This window comes from Rhinoraja longicauda, chromosome 2, assembly GCF_053455715.1.
Source record: "Rhinoraja longicauda isolate Sanriku21f chromosome 2, sRhiLon1.1, whole genome shotgun sequence".
Lineage (NCBI taxonomy): Eukaryota > Metazoa > Chordata > Chondrichthyes > Rajiformes > Arhynchobatidae > Rhinoraja > Rhinoraja longicauda.
The window spans coordinates 66,289,499-66,305,288 of NC_135954.1; the positions used below are offsets into that span (position 1 = coordinate 66,289,499).

Here is a 15,790-nt window from a genome sequence, read left to right on the forward strand (position 1 = left end):
TATGAGATATTCACATTTGAAAAATCCATAAATCACAAAAAAAACAAGAAGGTGCCTATGTTATTTGACCAACTTATCGGTTGAATTTAAATATGAAATTTTTACAGGTTGTAGGGTAGTGGGTAAGGATCGTGTAAATGCATGTAACTCATTTTTCACAAAAGTGAGGATTAGCACTATATTGCACTGACCCCCTCAATTATATGTTAAATTCAAAACTAAACTATGGTAGTAATGTACATTAATGTCTAAAGCTAGCACTTCTGTATCAGTTTAGTTATGTATGCATCACATTTTATTACACTAATATAGAATGAAAAGAATGAAAAAATATCTTGATATGTGTTCATAGTTACTTTATTCACAATATTAGGATTTCTGGAAATAAGTTTGATGCCACTGATTGCGAATGTGTATGGGGAAGCCCTAATGAAATGTATGTGAGAGTACAGTGATCATGATGGGGAGAACCATGTGCTGAGAAGTGTGTGCATGACTGATTATATGAGAGATTGAAAGAAAAAAGTTGCCAAACAAATAATTAGAGGAAATCACGAGAAATAAACTATATATATATGATTTATGTACATCATGTAAAAAATAAGATGAAGAGAGAAATAGAGCGTTGCTTTACATCAAAGTTGCTTCTGATCCATGAGAAGGAACTTTGAGATCTATTTACCTCTATCTTGCTTCTCACGCACAAACACACACACGCACACACATTCATATGTATATATATAAGTTAAATTTGTGCAGAGTGTGTGTTTGAGCAATACAAAGGAAACCACAAAAGAGGGGGCTGGGGAGGAAGGATGGGAGGGAAATGGGCAGAAACAGTAAGAAATAATAAAATCAGAGAAATTAAGTAGGGGGAAAACATTTTAAAATAAAAATAACAAAATAATGTGAGTTGATAGATGAGATATTTTCTGCATTTTAATGGAATCATCACACATACTGTTCCCCCACAACATTGATTATACTGCGAAAGGCATAGCGAACGGCCGGTTTTGCCTACTAAAATGGCGGCCGTTCCGCTCCTTTGCGTACCGCACTTCAGCATACACGATTTCGACGGAATGGTCCATTTTGCTGCTGTAGTATCTTTGATGTGGAGAGTAGCGACCAGGGGGAAGAGATGCCGGGAGATGGGGTATGTGTAGGAAGGAACTGCAGATGCTGGTTAATACTGAAAATGGACGTAAAACGCTGCAGTGACTCAGTGGGTCAGGCAACATCTCTGGAGAGAAGGAATAAGTAATGTTTCGGGTCGATATCCTTCCTCAGAGGAGGGGATTGCAGGGACCAGCCAAGCGTCCTTCCGCTGCTACACTTTAGTTTAGTTTATTGAAAAGCTTTTGTTGTGGGCTAACCAGTCAGCGGAAAGACAATAAATGATTACAATGAAGCCATGCACAGTGTAGAGATACATGATAACGGAATAACATTTAGTGCAAGACAAAGCCAGTAATGTCCGATCAAAGATAGTCCGAGGGTAACCAATGATGTAGAGAGTAGTTCAGGACTGCTCTCTAATTGCATTCAGGAGCCTGATAACAGCTGGGATGAAACTGTTGGGGTTGGGGGGGGGGGGGGGGGGAGGGGGAGGAGGGTGTGTTGATGCCTCTCAAAAGTGGGAAGAGATATCAATCACCTAGGGGGCCGGGTATAATTAGAGTTTTTGGGAACACTACCAATTGGAATGTTAGCAAATGTCTGTGCAGCCACGGAGAATGTTGGAGGAATTTTGCAGAGTTCTTGTTTTGTACATATTTTTTATCCTGAATAAAGTTCATTTTGATTTTTGTTAAGTGTCTTTAGTCTGCTAGTTGTGTTAGTTATGATATGTTCAGTTTTAATGAAGGACTACTGATATTTTAATGCTTTGCTCAGATGCCATATAACCATTGTGCCTAAAAAAAAACTCTTTAAAAAAGGGACCAACCAAGCACAGCTTTACTGTACTTCCTGTGTACAGACTTAATCACAGAGCAGTGCAGCGCAGGAAAGGGCCTTCAGCCGATCATGTTCGCACTGACCATTATACCAACTTAACTAATCCCATCTGCATGCACATGGTCGTTATCCCTCCATCCCCTGCCAATGTATGTATCTGCATAAATGCTTCTTAAATGTCGCTGCCGTATCTGCTTCTCCCACCTCCCCTGAGAGCCTGTTGCAGACACCCACAACTGTGTGAAAAAATCTTGCCCTGCTCCTCTTTCCTTATCTGATACCCTTTTAGACAATAGACAATAGGTGCAGGAGGAGGCCATTCGGCCCTTCGAGCCAGTACCGCCATTCAATGTGATCATGGCTGATCATTCTCAATCAGTACCCCGTTCCTGCCTTCTCCCCATACCCCCTGACTCCGCTATCCTTAAGAGCTCTACCTAGCTCTCTCTTGAATGCATTCAGAGAATTGGCCTCCACTGCCTTCTGAGGCAGAGAATTCCACAGATTCACAACTCTCTGACTGAAAATGTTTTTCCTCATCTCAGTTCTAAATGGCCTACCCCTTATTCTTAAACTGTGGCCCCTTGTTCTGGACTCCCCCAACATTGGGAACATGTTTCCTGCCTCTAACGATATGATCTCCTCTCATCCTTCTAAATTCCAGTGTATGTCTCCTTGTCTCCTTTTCATCGCTGATTTAGATTTTAGGCATTAGATTATAAAAATCAATACCACAATTAAAACAATTGTGTGGAACTCGAGACTCACCAAGCAAAAAATAAAATTTGGAATTCTGCTGATGGAATTTTACAAATTGTTTTTAATCAATTAGACAAGACAATTTTAGATAATAGCAGCCATTGCAAAATTCAACCTCCGAACCATGTCTCTCTACCAAACAATTTCAAAATAGGTATAAGCTTGTTTTGCTGATAATATTCTGTAAATTGAATTTGCCCGACATACAAGTTACAACTCGTGTTTGAAATGTGAATTTAAGCTTTAATATTTCAGATTTCTCCTTGATGTAAAGGAGGCGGTTTGGTATTTCAAATCCATACAGTCTGTCACACATTCCTCTCTAAGTTTGAAGCAGGTGAAGTGGTGACACAAAATCTCTAACATGTTCATGCGAGAGTTCCATAACATTTTTTCGCACGTTATCACGCAAAGATGCAATGAATACTTACATTTGAGTCATGGATGCAATAAGTATAAAACAACCTAGAATTTCAACAAAAGTATATCTGTGCAGCTTACAGAACCCCTGGAACAAAGTGTAATTCATTACAAATAAATATTTACTCTTTTACTGTGAGATCATCCAATCTCCCACTGAGGTTATGGTGAGAGCTTGGGGATTGATGTTACTGTGTGAAGTCCATGAACTTCAGACATCCATAGATACTGAATCATAAAGCCATTGTTATCAGAATTTCTGGATGCCCAAGCACAACAACATTTTCAGCAGGCCTTCACATTGCATATGGCTTTGAGTACAAGAGTAGAGACATTTTGCTTTAATCTTATATAGACCTCATAAGACTGCAGCTGAAATATTGTGGACAGATCTGGCCTCCCTCTCTCTCTAAGGTAGGATTTACTCACAATAGAGCAAGTGTAGTGGGTTACTTCCCAAAATGCCAGATTATTCAAATGAGATGAAGACAGGATTCATTCTCAAATAGGTTATTCCAAAAATGAGAGATGATCAAACTGAGTTTTACATGGTTCTTAAAGCCCTGACAAGGTTAATACGGAATTGATGATTCCCCTCATTGGAGTATCTTTAACCAGAGATCACATTCTCTAATAAGTGTAGTCATTCAGGACAAAAGATGAGAACAATTTACTTTACCCATTGGGTGGTGAATCTTTGTAATCTTTACCCAAAAGGTATGCTCAATCATTGACAGGTTTGGGGGGGATTAAAGGATATCAAGACATCTGAGACCAATGCAGCAAATGTGATAAATGATTAGCTATCATCTTATTGAGCAGAACAGCTGACTCCTGCTTCTATCTTTTTTTTTAAACTCCCAACAACTGGCATTCTGACATTATTATATCAGCTAAGATATAAAGTGCGGTAAAGTCGAAAGGACTTTGACAAATCATTGTTATCTTTAATGATTTTGAAGATTTTGAAAAGATGGCTAAAGCATTCCATCGTGAAAATAAGAAGAATTTAAACCAAAGAATGTGTGTTTTCTCCCTGAATATATGTTTTCCCGATAATCCACTGGTTTTTCTGGAACTATCTCATGTAATTTTTTATGCTCTAGTGTCTTATTAAATGGAAATGGGAACTTCAGTTTTGAGATCCGAAGCTTGGGGTCATCACAAATCATCATTTTACCCCATTCAACTGGGGGTGGATGTTGTAGTATTCTATAAAGTTCCACATTTTCCGTAGGACAGGATGTTGGCTGTAAATCACGAGTTGCAAGAATGCCCCTATTTAAACATTGTACCTCTTCTTCGCAGTCATCAGCATCATTTGCTGAAGGTGGTTTGTTCAATGAAAAATGATTTTCTTTTGTTGTATAATCTAACAACTTGCTCTGAGGTAAATCTGCATACCTGATGTCATTTTCTACTGAATTTGGTCTTTCTGCCAGTTGGGCAAATTCTTCGCTGCCAATTGTAATTGGAGTTGCCCAACAATCCATGATCCTTTCTTTCTGATGTTGATAAAATGCAGATGGTTTCTCATAATTCCTTTTTTGTTCAACTTTGTACCTTAACATATGAAGGTCTGAATAAGGGCAATAAATATTTGGTGGGGGGGTGGTTGTTCGGCAAAGTATATTTTTCCAATTCACTGCTTCATTAGCATTTGCAATTGTCTCAACATTTGGAGGCACTGAATCAGCTTCACATATCAGTGGCTGTGATTTCACATCAGCCCATTCATATGCTGGTATATTCTCCGGAGCTGGAGAGATGTCAACACACTGGTAGTCAAATTCATCATCTGCAGCACCTTCTTTAACACTATCCTTTTTCTTCATGGGACGGAGGGGTGGATTAGGCATCAAAGTTGGACGAGATTGTTCTTTCTGTTGAAAAATTTGAAACAAATCAAATCCGAAAAAATAATTCCTTGTCTACCACATACCAACTACATTTACTAACATTTGGATGAGAATGGGCTAGTTACTCACATTTGAAAGAAAATTAGTTAATTAGGAACAACCAACATAGTGTTGTATGGAGCAGGTCATGTCTTATGGACGATTGAGTTTTATTGATGAGGTGACAAAGGTGATCAAGGAGGATAAGGGGGATGTAGTCTGTGTGGATTTTAGCAAGACATTTTATAAAGTCCCTTTTGGCAGGCTGATCCAGAAGATTAAAATGCACATGATCAACAATGAATTGGTCACTGGGAAGTTTGCCAGAATTGTGGCTGGATTAGAGGCTATTAGCTATAATGAGTGGTTGGACAAACTTAGATTGTTTTCTCAGGAATGTCAGAGGTTGAGGGGAGTCCTGATTGAAGTATATAAAATTATGAGAGGCATAGATAGGGTAGACGGTGAGGTTTGAAAAATACCAGAAGGCATAGTTTTAAAGTGAGAGGAGTAAAGTTTAAAGGAGATGTGTGCGGCAAATATTTTCATGTAGAGAGTGATGGGTACCTGGAACGCACTGCCAGCAGTAGTGGTGGTGGCAGATATAATAGTGGCATCTAATAGACTTTTAGATTGATGCATTGATATGTTGGGAATGAAAGGGTATGGATCATGTGCAGGCAGAGGGGATCATCTTAACTTTTCACCACGTTCACCACAGGCATTGTGGGCCAAAGGACATATTCCTGTGCTCTAGTGTTCTATGTTTTATACTTTAGATACTTAAGTTATGTATCAATCTTATTTAGAAGCAAATGATCTTTAAATAGTCATTAAATATTGCTTGCTAAATTTAGAACAAACTTATTAAATCAACAAATTATTGAATCAAGTATGAACTAACATATCTGAAACTTTTAATTTAGTCAAATCTATTAATGAGGCACTAGAAAAAGGTAGAAAAGATAGTACAGTAATCGCACTTTAAAAAAGTGTTATTACACAACCCAATAATCATAAATTGGTAATCCAGTAGGAACTTCCAATCCTAAACTGACAATTAGGGAGCAACTAACTAAATCAAAGTAAAAGATACTGAAGCTGGACACCTCTCCCAGGTAGTAAAATGTTGGAAGAGGTTAGAGCAACAAACCGAATATTCTATAACTGAGACAACATGATCGTAAAGAGGAGCAACAAAATCATGGAAGGGAGATAGTTTGGTGGATATCATACAAATTACCTGTGACATGCTTTTGTCTATTTGTAGCAATATGAATAAACATCAAAGTGCAAGAAATATACATTGCAGGAGGGGTCATTGAGTCCTTGTCTGAACTAGCTCTTCAGTATATCTGTTTCCTGCTCTTTCTACATAACCCTGCAATTTAGAAAATATATATATCCTATTAAAAATTACAATTGAATCTGTTTCCAATATCTGAAAGTGAATTCTATACCATAATTCTGCTTTAAAAAATGAATCCTCAACACAAATTTATTAAAGGCAAATTGTGTTTAATTAATGATTGAATTCCTTGCAGAAACAGTCAAGGTTGATAAAGTTAATGTAGTTGCAGTCATGTAGGTGTCTTCAAAAGGTATTTGCTAAAGTATTACATATGACTGGTTACCACCATTAAAGTCCACGTATTCCTGGAGGAGTTTCTTCAAACAGGATTGTAAATATTTGGAATTCTCTACCCAAGGGCTGAAGATGTTAAACCATTGAATATCGACAGGACTAAAATGGACAGAAGAGCATCAAGGATTTTGGGATGTGCGGGAAAATGGCTTGAGGACAAGATCATATCAATCAAGGTCCTAATGCTGTAGCAGATCAATAGACCACATGGACTTCTGCTGTTCCTTATGTTCATCATCAAGCACAAAATGAAGTGACAGACAGACAATAGAGGATAACATGTTGCCCGCCTGGTACCCGGGACATCTCGTCTGACCTGCAGACCAATTTGGAAAGGGAGTGGTAAAATCCAGTGGTAGTGGTCAATGTGGGTACCAATGACAGAGGTAGGAAAGGGAATTTGCTAGGGGAATTTGAGCAGCTAGGGACTAAATTGAAAAGCAGAACCAAACAGGTAATAATCTCTGGACTGCTACCTGAGCCACAAACAAATTGGCGTAAGGTCAAGAAGATTAAAGAGTTGAATGTTTAGTTTTAGTTTAGAGATACAGCGTGGAAACAGGCCCTTCAGCCCACCGAATCCGCGCCGACCAGCGATCCCCGCACATTAACACTATCCTACACCCACTAGGGAAAACTTTTTTCATTTACCAAGCCAATTAACCGAAGATCTCGGAGAAAATCCACGCAGGTCACGGGGAGAACGTACAAACTCCGTACAGACAGCACCCGTAATTGGGATCGAACCCGGATCTCCGGCGCTGCATTTGCTGTACGGCAGTAACTCTACCGCTCTACCGCCCTTTTTCAAAACTCCCCGTTTGCTACAAATGCGTGGCTCAAGGATTGGTGTGAGAGGTGGGTTTGAATTTGTTGGACATTGGCATAAGTATTGGGGAAGGAGGGACCTGTTTTGATGGGATAGATTCCACTTGAACCCTGCTGGGACCAGGGTCCTGGCAAACCACTGAGCTAGAGCCATAGATGGGGCTTTAAACTAAATAGTGGGGGATTGGGTCAACAAATTGGAAATGTATGGATGAAGTTAAAAGGAAGGAGAGTGCAGGAGAGGTTATCATTAGGTGTTATATCTGAACACACACAGTACATAGAACAAAGTGGATGCGCTTATAGTACAATTAGAAATTGGTAGGTACGACATTGTGGGCATCATGGAGACTTTGCTGAAAGGATTGGAGCTGGGAGCTGAATATCAAAGGTTACACATCCTATCCAAAGGACAGGGAGGTGTGCAGAGGGGGTGGGGTGGCTCTGCTGTTAAATAATTAAATTCAGTCCAAAGCAGGGGATTACATAGGATCAGATTATGTAGAATCCTTGTGGATAGAGCAAAGAAACAGCAATGGTAAAAATACTCTGGTGGAGTTGTATACAAGGCTTCAAACAATAACCAGGATATAGCATATACATCACATCAGGAGTTACAATCAGCAGCTTATAGTTGAGCCTTCTAAGAAAAAGGCAATTCTGGATTTGGTATTGTGTAACAAATTAGAGCTTAAGGTAAAGGAACCCCGAGGAGATAGTGACCATAATATGATACAATCCAACCTGCAGTATGAGAGGGAGAAGATGAAATCAGATATGTTGGTATTACTGTTGAGTAAAGTTGACTACATAGGCATGAGGAAGAAGCTGGCTCGAGTTGATTGGAAAAGAACCCGAGCAGGAATGAAGGTGGAGCAAAGTTTGTAGGAGTTTCTGGGAGTAATGTGGAAGATGCAGGATCTTTTCATCCCAAAGAAGAAGAAAATGAGGCGACAGTTAGGACAAAGGAAGTCAAAGACAGCATAACACTAAAAGAGAAATCATATGATATTGCAAGGAATAGTGGGAAGCCAGGGGATTGGGAATCTTTTAAAAACTAGCAGAAGGTAACTGAAAAGGAAATAAGGGGAAAAAGATGAAATATGAACTTAAGATAGCAAATAATATAAAAGAAGATAGTGAAAATTTTCTTCAGATATATAAAGAGTAAAACAGAAGCAAGAATGGACATTGGACTGCTGAAAATGACCCCATTCCCGGTTCACCAGGGAGCCATTCTTCACCCACGCACAGTCCGGTGACACGGCTGTTGTTGTGGCTCATGTTGTAGCCCCCAGGAACAGCACTTTCTTCGGGCCACCGCCATCAGCTGAACTCACTCGATCACCATGGGGCCCCCACCCCTCCCACCTGCCGCTGTTTCTTGCTGTCGGCAGTTGCTTTGTCCACTCCCCGCTTGGCCGCCACGGTCTGCTTCGCCCATCGCTCTGTCCTCCCACCACCCCCACTGCCGCTATCTCCCCCCAGAGTCGCCGACATACTCCACCTTGGAAGCGACTGTGGGTGAGAGGGAAGGGAGCCCCACAGTAAGCGAGCGCGTCTTGTCGTTGGTAGCGGACTGAAGAACATGCATCCGAAGAAAACTCTGTCCGAAGGGGCTACAATGCAAGCTGCAACAACCGCCCTGTCAACTGGATTGTGCGGTGGATGAAAAAGGGCTCGCTGATGCACCTTCAGGGAGTGGGGTCGGGAGGTCATTCCATTCACATTCAGTTTACATTTTTTATTTCTTTCATTTAAGTTTCTGGCACTCCATGGTGCTTTGGAGACACAGGAGGGGTGTCATTAGTGGGCCTAGGGGGGAGGGAAATGGGGGAGGGAAAGGGGGGAGGGAAAGGGGGAGGGAAAGGGGGGAGGGAAAGGGGGGAGGGAAAGGGGGGAGGGAAAGGGGGGAGGGAAAGGGGGGATGGGGAGGAGGGAGGGAGGGGGAGGAGAGGGTGCTGCACTAATGCAGGAGAGGTTTGGGCCCAACGGATCCACTTGGTCTAGTATATTTTAATTCTCTTCAGGTTTTCCTACCCCTTTCTCCCTGAACAGTGGCAACATCCCTCTCATTTGTACAAAGTTAACTGGTATCTGAGCAACATTCTTCTTTTGGCCTTCATCTTTTGGCAACCCCTTTACTCTTAAAATATTAACTTCCTTTTATTCCCCATCAAAATATTTTCATCACCTCCCTTAGTTCAAAGTAAAAGGAAAGAATCTGCATTTTTTCTAAATGCCATTAGTGGAGAGAAAAGAGCACAGGAATGAATTTCTAAAGCAATGGGCTTTAAGTTCCGAGGAATAAATATCACCAGCAATTTGTTCTGGAGCAACCACATCAAACCTATGACCAATAAAACACATCAACGCCTCCACTTCTTTAGAACTCTTAGGATGTTCGGCATGTCTCCAACACCCTCACCAACTTCTATAAATGCACCACAGAAAGCATTTTATCAGTATACATCAGAGCCTGGTTTGGGAATTGCACCATCCAAGACTGCAAAAAAAATGGCAGAGTTGTGGATGTAGCCCAGACCATCACGCAAACCAATCTCCCTTCCACCAATTCAGATCAGTCTGAAGAAAGGTCTCGACCCAAAAAGTCTCCCATTCCTTCTCTCCAGAGATGCTGCCTGTCCCGCTGAGTTACTCCAGCATTTTGTGTCTACCTTTAATTTAAACCAACATCTGCACTTCTTCCCTCCACATTTTGTCCCTTCCACCAACCTCCCTTCCATCGATTCCATCTAAACTTCATGCTATCTCGGCAAGGCCACCAGCATAATCAAGGACCAGTCTCACCCCTGTCACTTCCTCTTCTCCCATCAAAGGGGCGGCACGGTGGCACAGCGGTAGAGTTGCTGCCTTACAGCGCCAGAGACCTGGGTTCTTTCCTGACAATGGGTGCTTGTCTGTATGGAGTTTGTACGTTCTCCCCGTGACCTGCGTGGGTTTTCTCCGAGATCTTCGGTTTCCTCCCACACTCCAAAGACATACAGGTTTGTAGATTCATTAGCTTGGCATAATTGTAAATTGTCCCTAGTGTTTGTAGGATAATGTTAATGTGCGGGAATCACTGGTCAGCGCGGACTCGGCGGGCTGAAGGGCCTGTTTCCGCGCTCTCTCCCTAAACTTAAAAAAAACTGAACTAAACAAGAGGTACAGATGTTTGAAAAAGCATACCTCCAGATTTCGGGACAGTTTCTTCCCAGTTTTTATGAGGCAACGGAACAATTCTCTCATCAGCTCAAGTGTGGTTCTGTCCTCCCATCTACCTCATTAGAGACCTTTGAACAATCTTTAATCGGACTTTATCTTGCGCTAAACGTTGTACATTTTATCTGTGCACTGTGGACACTTGATTGTAATCATGTACACTTTTCTTTGACAGGATAGCATGCAAACAAAAGCTTTTCCCTATACCTCAGTAAACGTGACAGTATTAAACTAACCTAAACTAAACCTGAGCATCAAGCAACCTGGCTGGATGGCAAACAAAATGTCGATTAGGAAATATTACAGACTCATTACTGTGCATCTGCATTCTTCCTCTTTGCCCTGCATTTAGGCAAATGCCAAGACAGGAACAATGAAATCCCACTTGATTATGTTCACAATGAAAGAAACCTAAATCAGAAGACACAAAGTGCTGGAGTAACTCAGCGGGTTGTGCAACATCTCTGGAGGACGTGGATAGATGAAGTTTTGCATAGGGCCCTTCTTCGGACTGATTATAGGGGGAGGGAGGGGGGAGGGGGGAGGGGGAGAAATAGGGAAAGGGCAGGACAAAGGGCAGGAAAGACCACTGACCGGAAACATTGCCTCTCTCTCTCTAATAGATGCTGCCTGTCTGAATAAGCACTTCAAACCGTTTCTACTGTTTATTTCCTCTCTTCTACCTCTTTGTAATAGTCCTTAATACTTCACTCTTCAACAAGCTTTTGTTCATCTGATTGTATTTCCTTCTTTGATTGAAGTCATTAAAAAAAAATGTCCATTGGAAGACTTAAGAATTCTTTATTAGTTTTATGCCAATAGACATAAGCAAGATGTGTATATGAAACATATTATCAGAATCCCCTATTTTCCAGTTTAATGTAACTTACCAGTTCTGTGAAGTAGCTGTATTTTCCTGTAACCTTCGCTATCTTCTTGTCAAAGTAATCATCTAACTGAACTGGGTTCATTGGTCCTTGACCTATTATTATAAATAAATAAATAAATCAGTGAAATCGTGAATTCCTGATGCATAGAAATCATGAAGTTAATGGGCTATTAATCATTAGTTGATTCAAATCAACAGAATAATCTGCTAATAATGTAAATAATTTGCTGCTTGACCACCAAGTTCAAATAGAAAATGGCCACTCAAAACATGCTGCATGGGTACATGGGTATAAAGTAAACTCTCGTTTCAATTCCCCTTTATAAAGGATTTTAGTTATAGCGGATGGACCTGTTGATGCCACCCCAGCTCACAAAGTGCACCAGCAAGCCCTTCTTCACCCAGCGCACAGTCCGATGAAACGTCTGTTGTTGCGGCTCACATTGTAACCCCTGGGGCCACCACTTTGTTCAGGTCGCAGCCACCATCAGGACGCACTCGGTCACCGTGGGCCTCCCTCCCCTCTCACCAGCTGCCGCTTCTTTCTGTCGGCTCATCGCTTTGTCCACTCGGTCTCTCCCTTCCACCATCGCTTCCTCCTCCTTCTCCCTCGGAGTTGCCGACATACTCCACCTTGGAAGCAGGGAGCAGACAAATGCCAGCCGGCAGGAAGAAGGGGGAGCTGATGAGAGGGGAGGCAGCCCCGCAGTGACTGAGCACGTCCTGTCAGTGACAGCACCCTGAAGAAGGCCATGCTGGTCTGCACCAGCAAACCCTTCTTCATAGGCTGCCAGTGACATGGCTGTTGTTGCGAAACAACAGTCAAGGGCGCAACAACAGCTGTGTCACCGGCAGCCGGTGAGGAAGGGTTCGCTGGTGCAAGCCAGCAGGACCGGTGCCTAGTTTTAAGGTGAAATGACACAAAGTGCTATAGTAACTCAGCAGACTGAATCAGTCTGAAGAAAAGTTCTGACGTCACCCACCCATGTTCTCCAGAGATGCTGCCTGACCTGCTGAGTTTCTCCAGCACTTTGTGTGTTAATCATTATCTGCAATTCTTTGTTTCAATGACATACAATGATAATGCCTAACTTGGTTATAGCAGACAATCGTCCATAACCGACACCATCGCCCACCCCCACCCTACTGTCCGTTATAACGGGGTTCTACTATATTTCCTCAGCATCATTAGTTGACATTAGTTTAAGAGCCTTATGCAGAAAAATTGTAATAAAAATTAAAATCCCTTTGTTGTAGTCACTTCAAAGTGAAATGATTGTTCAATTTTGTTTAGACTCACCTGTGAAGTCCCTTTTGTGTTTGCTTTGCCAATGTGATTTCTCGATGTTTTTCAGTATATTAGCAGTTCTCTCGGAGACAGCATGTGCTATAGAGGACTCTGATCTGTTGGGGGCAATGCTCTTTGGTGGTGTTGGATAGAATGTTTGCATCCGTTCTGTACTTGATTTAGGATACTATAATTAAAGAATAGAGGCGCCATCAAACTGCATTTAGAGACTCAATGTCAAAAGATTAAGAGTAAAATCAAATGTCACACTGGCTTTGTACCCCCTCTTGACCTTCTGTGGAAAGGCTTCATAATTATTACAACTTCCATTTATAAACATCTACACAATGGAGTTGTTTGCAATACCCATCTACAATCCCACAGCATGGAATCAGGCTCTTCAACCATTCAGCTGCACCAATCACACATCTGACAATAGACAATAGACAATAGGTGCAGGAGTAGGCCATTCAGCCCTTCGAGCCAGCACCGCCATTCAATGCGATCATGGCTGATCACTCTCAATCAGTACCCCGTTCCTGCCTTCTCCCCATACCCCCTCACTCCGCTATCCTTAAGAGCTCTATCCAGCTCTCTCTTGAAAGCATCCAACGAACTGGCCTCCACTGCCTTCTGAGGCAGAGAATTCCACACCTTCACCACTCTCTGACTGAAAAAGTTCTTCCTCATCTCCGTTCTAAATGGCCTACCTCTTATTCTTAAACTGTGGCCCCTTGTTCTGGACTCCCCCAACATTGGGAACATGTTTCCTGCCTCTAATGTGTCCAATCCCCTAATTATCTTATATGTTTCAATAAGATCCCCCCTCATCCTTCTAAATTCCAGAGTATACAAGCCCAATCGCTCCAGCCTTTCAACATACGACAGTCCTGCCATTCCGGGAATTAACCTAATGAACCTACGCTGCACGCCCTCCATAGCAAGAATATCCTTCCTCAAATTTGGAGACCAAAACTGCACACAGTACTCCAGGTGCGGTCTCACCAGGGCCCGGTACAACTGTAGAAGGACCTCTTTGCTCCTATACTCAACTCCTCTTGTTACGAAGGCCAACATTCCATTGGCTTTCTTCACTGCCTGCTGTACCTGCATGCTTCCTTTCATTGACTGATGCACTAGGACACCCAGATCTCGTTGAACTCCCCCTCCTCCTAACTTGACACCATTCAGATAATAATCTGCCTTTCTATTCTTACTTCCAAAGTGAATAACCTCACACTTATCTACATTAAACTGCATCTGCCATGTATCCCGTCCACTCACACAACCTGTCCAAGTCACCCTGCAGCCTTATTGCATCTTCCTCACAATACATACTACCCCCCAGCTTAGTATCATCTGCAAATTTGCTAATGGTACTTTTATTCCCTTCGTCTAAGTCATTAATGTATATCGTAAATAGCTGGGGTCCCAGCACCGAACCTTGCTGTACCCCACTGGTCACTGCCTGCCATTCCGAAAGGGACCCATTTATCCCCACTCTTTGCTTTCTGTCTGTCAACCAATTTTCTATCCATGTCAGTACCCTACCCCCAATACCATGTGCCCTAATTTTGCCCACTAATCTCCTATGTGGGACCTTGTCGAAGGCTTTCTGAAAGTCGAGGTACACCACATCCACTGACTCTCCCCTGTCAATTTTCCTAGTTACATCCTCAAAAAATTCCAGTGGATTTGTCAAGCATGATTTCCCCTTCGTAAATCCATGCTGACTCGGAATGATCCCGTTACTGCTATCCAAATGCTCAGCAATTTCGTCTTTTATAATTGACTCCAGCATCTTCCCCACCACTGATGTCAGACTAACTGGTCTATAGTTACCCGTTTTCTCTCTCCCTCCTTTCTTAAAAAGTGGGATAACATTTGCTATCCTCCAATCCACAGGAACTGATCCTGAATCTATAGAACATTGAAAAATGATCTCCAATGCTTCCACTATTTCTAGAGCCACCTCCTTAAGTACCCTGGGATGCAGTCCATCAGGCCCTGGGGATTTATCAGCCTTCAGTCCCATCAGTCTACCCAAAACCATTTCCTGCCTAATGTGGATTTCCTTCAGTTCCTCCATCACCCTAGGTTCTCCGGCCCCTAGAACATTTGGGAGATTGTGTGTATCTTCCTCAGATATCTTTCTGCAAGGAACAATTTCATTTTTCCCACATTCCCATCAACACATTCCAGATTCTACTACACAATCACAGGGAGAATGTGCAAACTCCGCACAGACACCAGCAGACGTCTGGATTACACCTAGTCCACTGGAGCAGTGAGGCAGCAGCTCCATTAGTTGTGCTACTGAGCCGCAGTGTACTCAAGAGTGCTGACTGCGATTTACACTGGGGATTCACCAGAATGAAACCAGTACTGAGTGGTTATACAGAGCTGAGGCCCATTTCTCCAGCATATTCTTGCTAATTAGATGTGGACACAGAACATAATTCATCAAATAGACTTTCCTCCCATCATGTCTTTGCCAGAACAACATAAATTTCCACTGACAAGTCCTTGGCTCAAAGATGGATAGTTGTGCGACAACCTTGTTTTGTTCTCCAACATGACATGTGGTTTTGGGGTTAGTTCGGCAAAGAAAATCCAACAGAGCCAGGCCAGACAGTAACCTGGATCACAATGTCTCATCTGCCCACACAAATATTCAGGACCTCAGTGAGCACAGCATTATGCTAGTATCCTATGCATTTTGCAGCCTGGATAACCCATAATAATACCAATTAAGGTACAGTGAAACTTGAATTACCATATTTGGTAAAGACTCGGGTTCTTAGAATGCTGTAATTCTCGCCAATCAAAGTTTATTTTAATTCAGTTGTTATTATTGGCAGCTGTTTAAAGTTAAAATA

General features: G+C 42.0%; 1 protein-coding gene across 1 annotated transcript in view; it reads right to left on the reverse strand.

Annotated features, from left to right (window-relative positions):
* Window positions 1-2,919: 2,919 nt before the first annotated feature.
* The window catches only part of spmip4 (sperm microtubule inner protein 4), a 37,278-nt gene continuing 24,407 nt past the window's right edge, over window positions 2,920-15,790 (reverse strand). The window contains exons 8-10 of the mRNA XM_078428262.1: window positions 12,924-13,098; window positions 11,625-11,716; window positions 2,920-5,021 (exon numbers count right to left, since the gene is read on the reverse strand). Coding sequence (XP_078284388.1) covers window positions 4,116-5,021; window positions 11,625-11,716; window positions 12,924-13,098 — 1,173 coding nt within the window. The 3' untranslated portion in view covers window positions 2,920-4,115. The remainder of the gene's footprint in view (window positions 5,022-11,624; window positions 11,717-12,923; window positions 13,099-15,790) is intronic.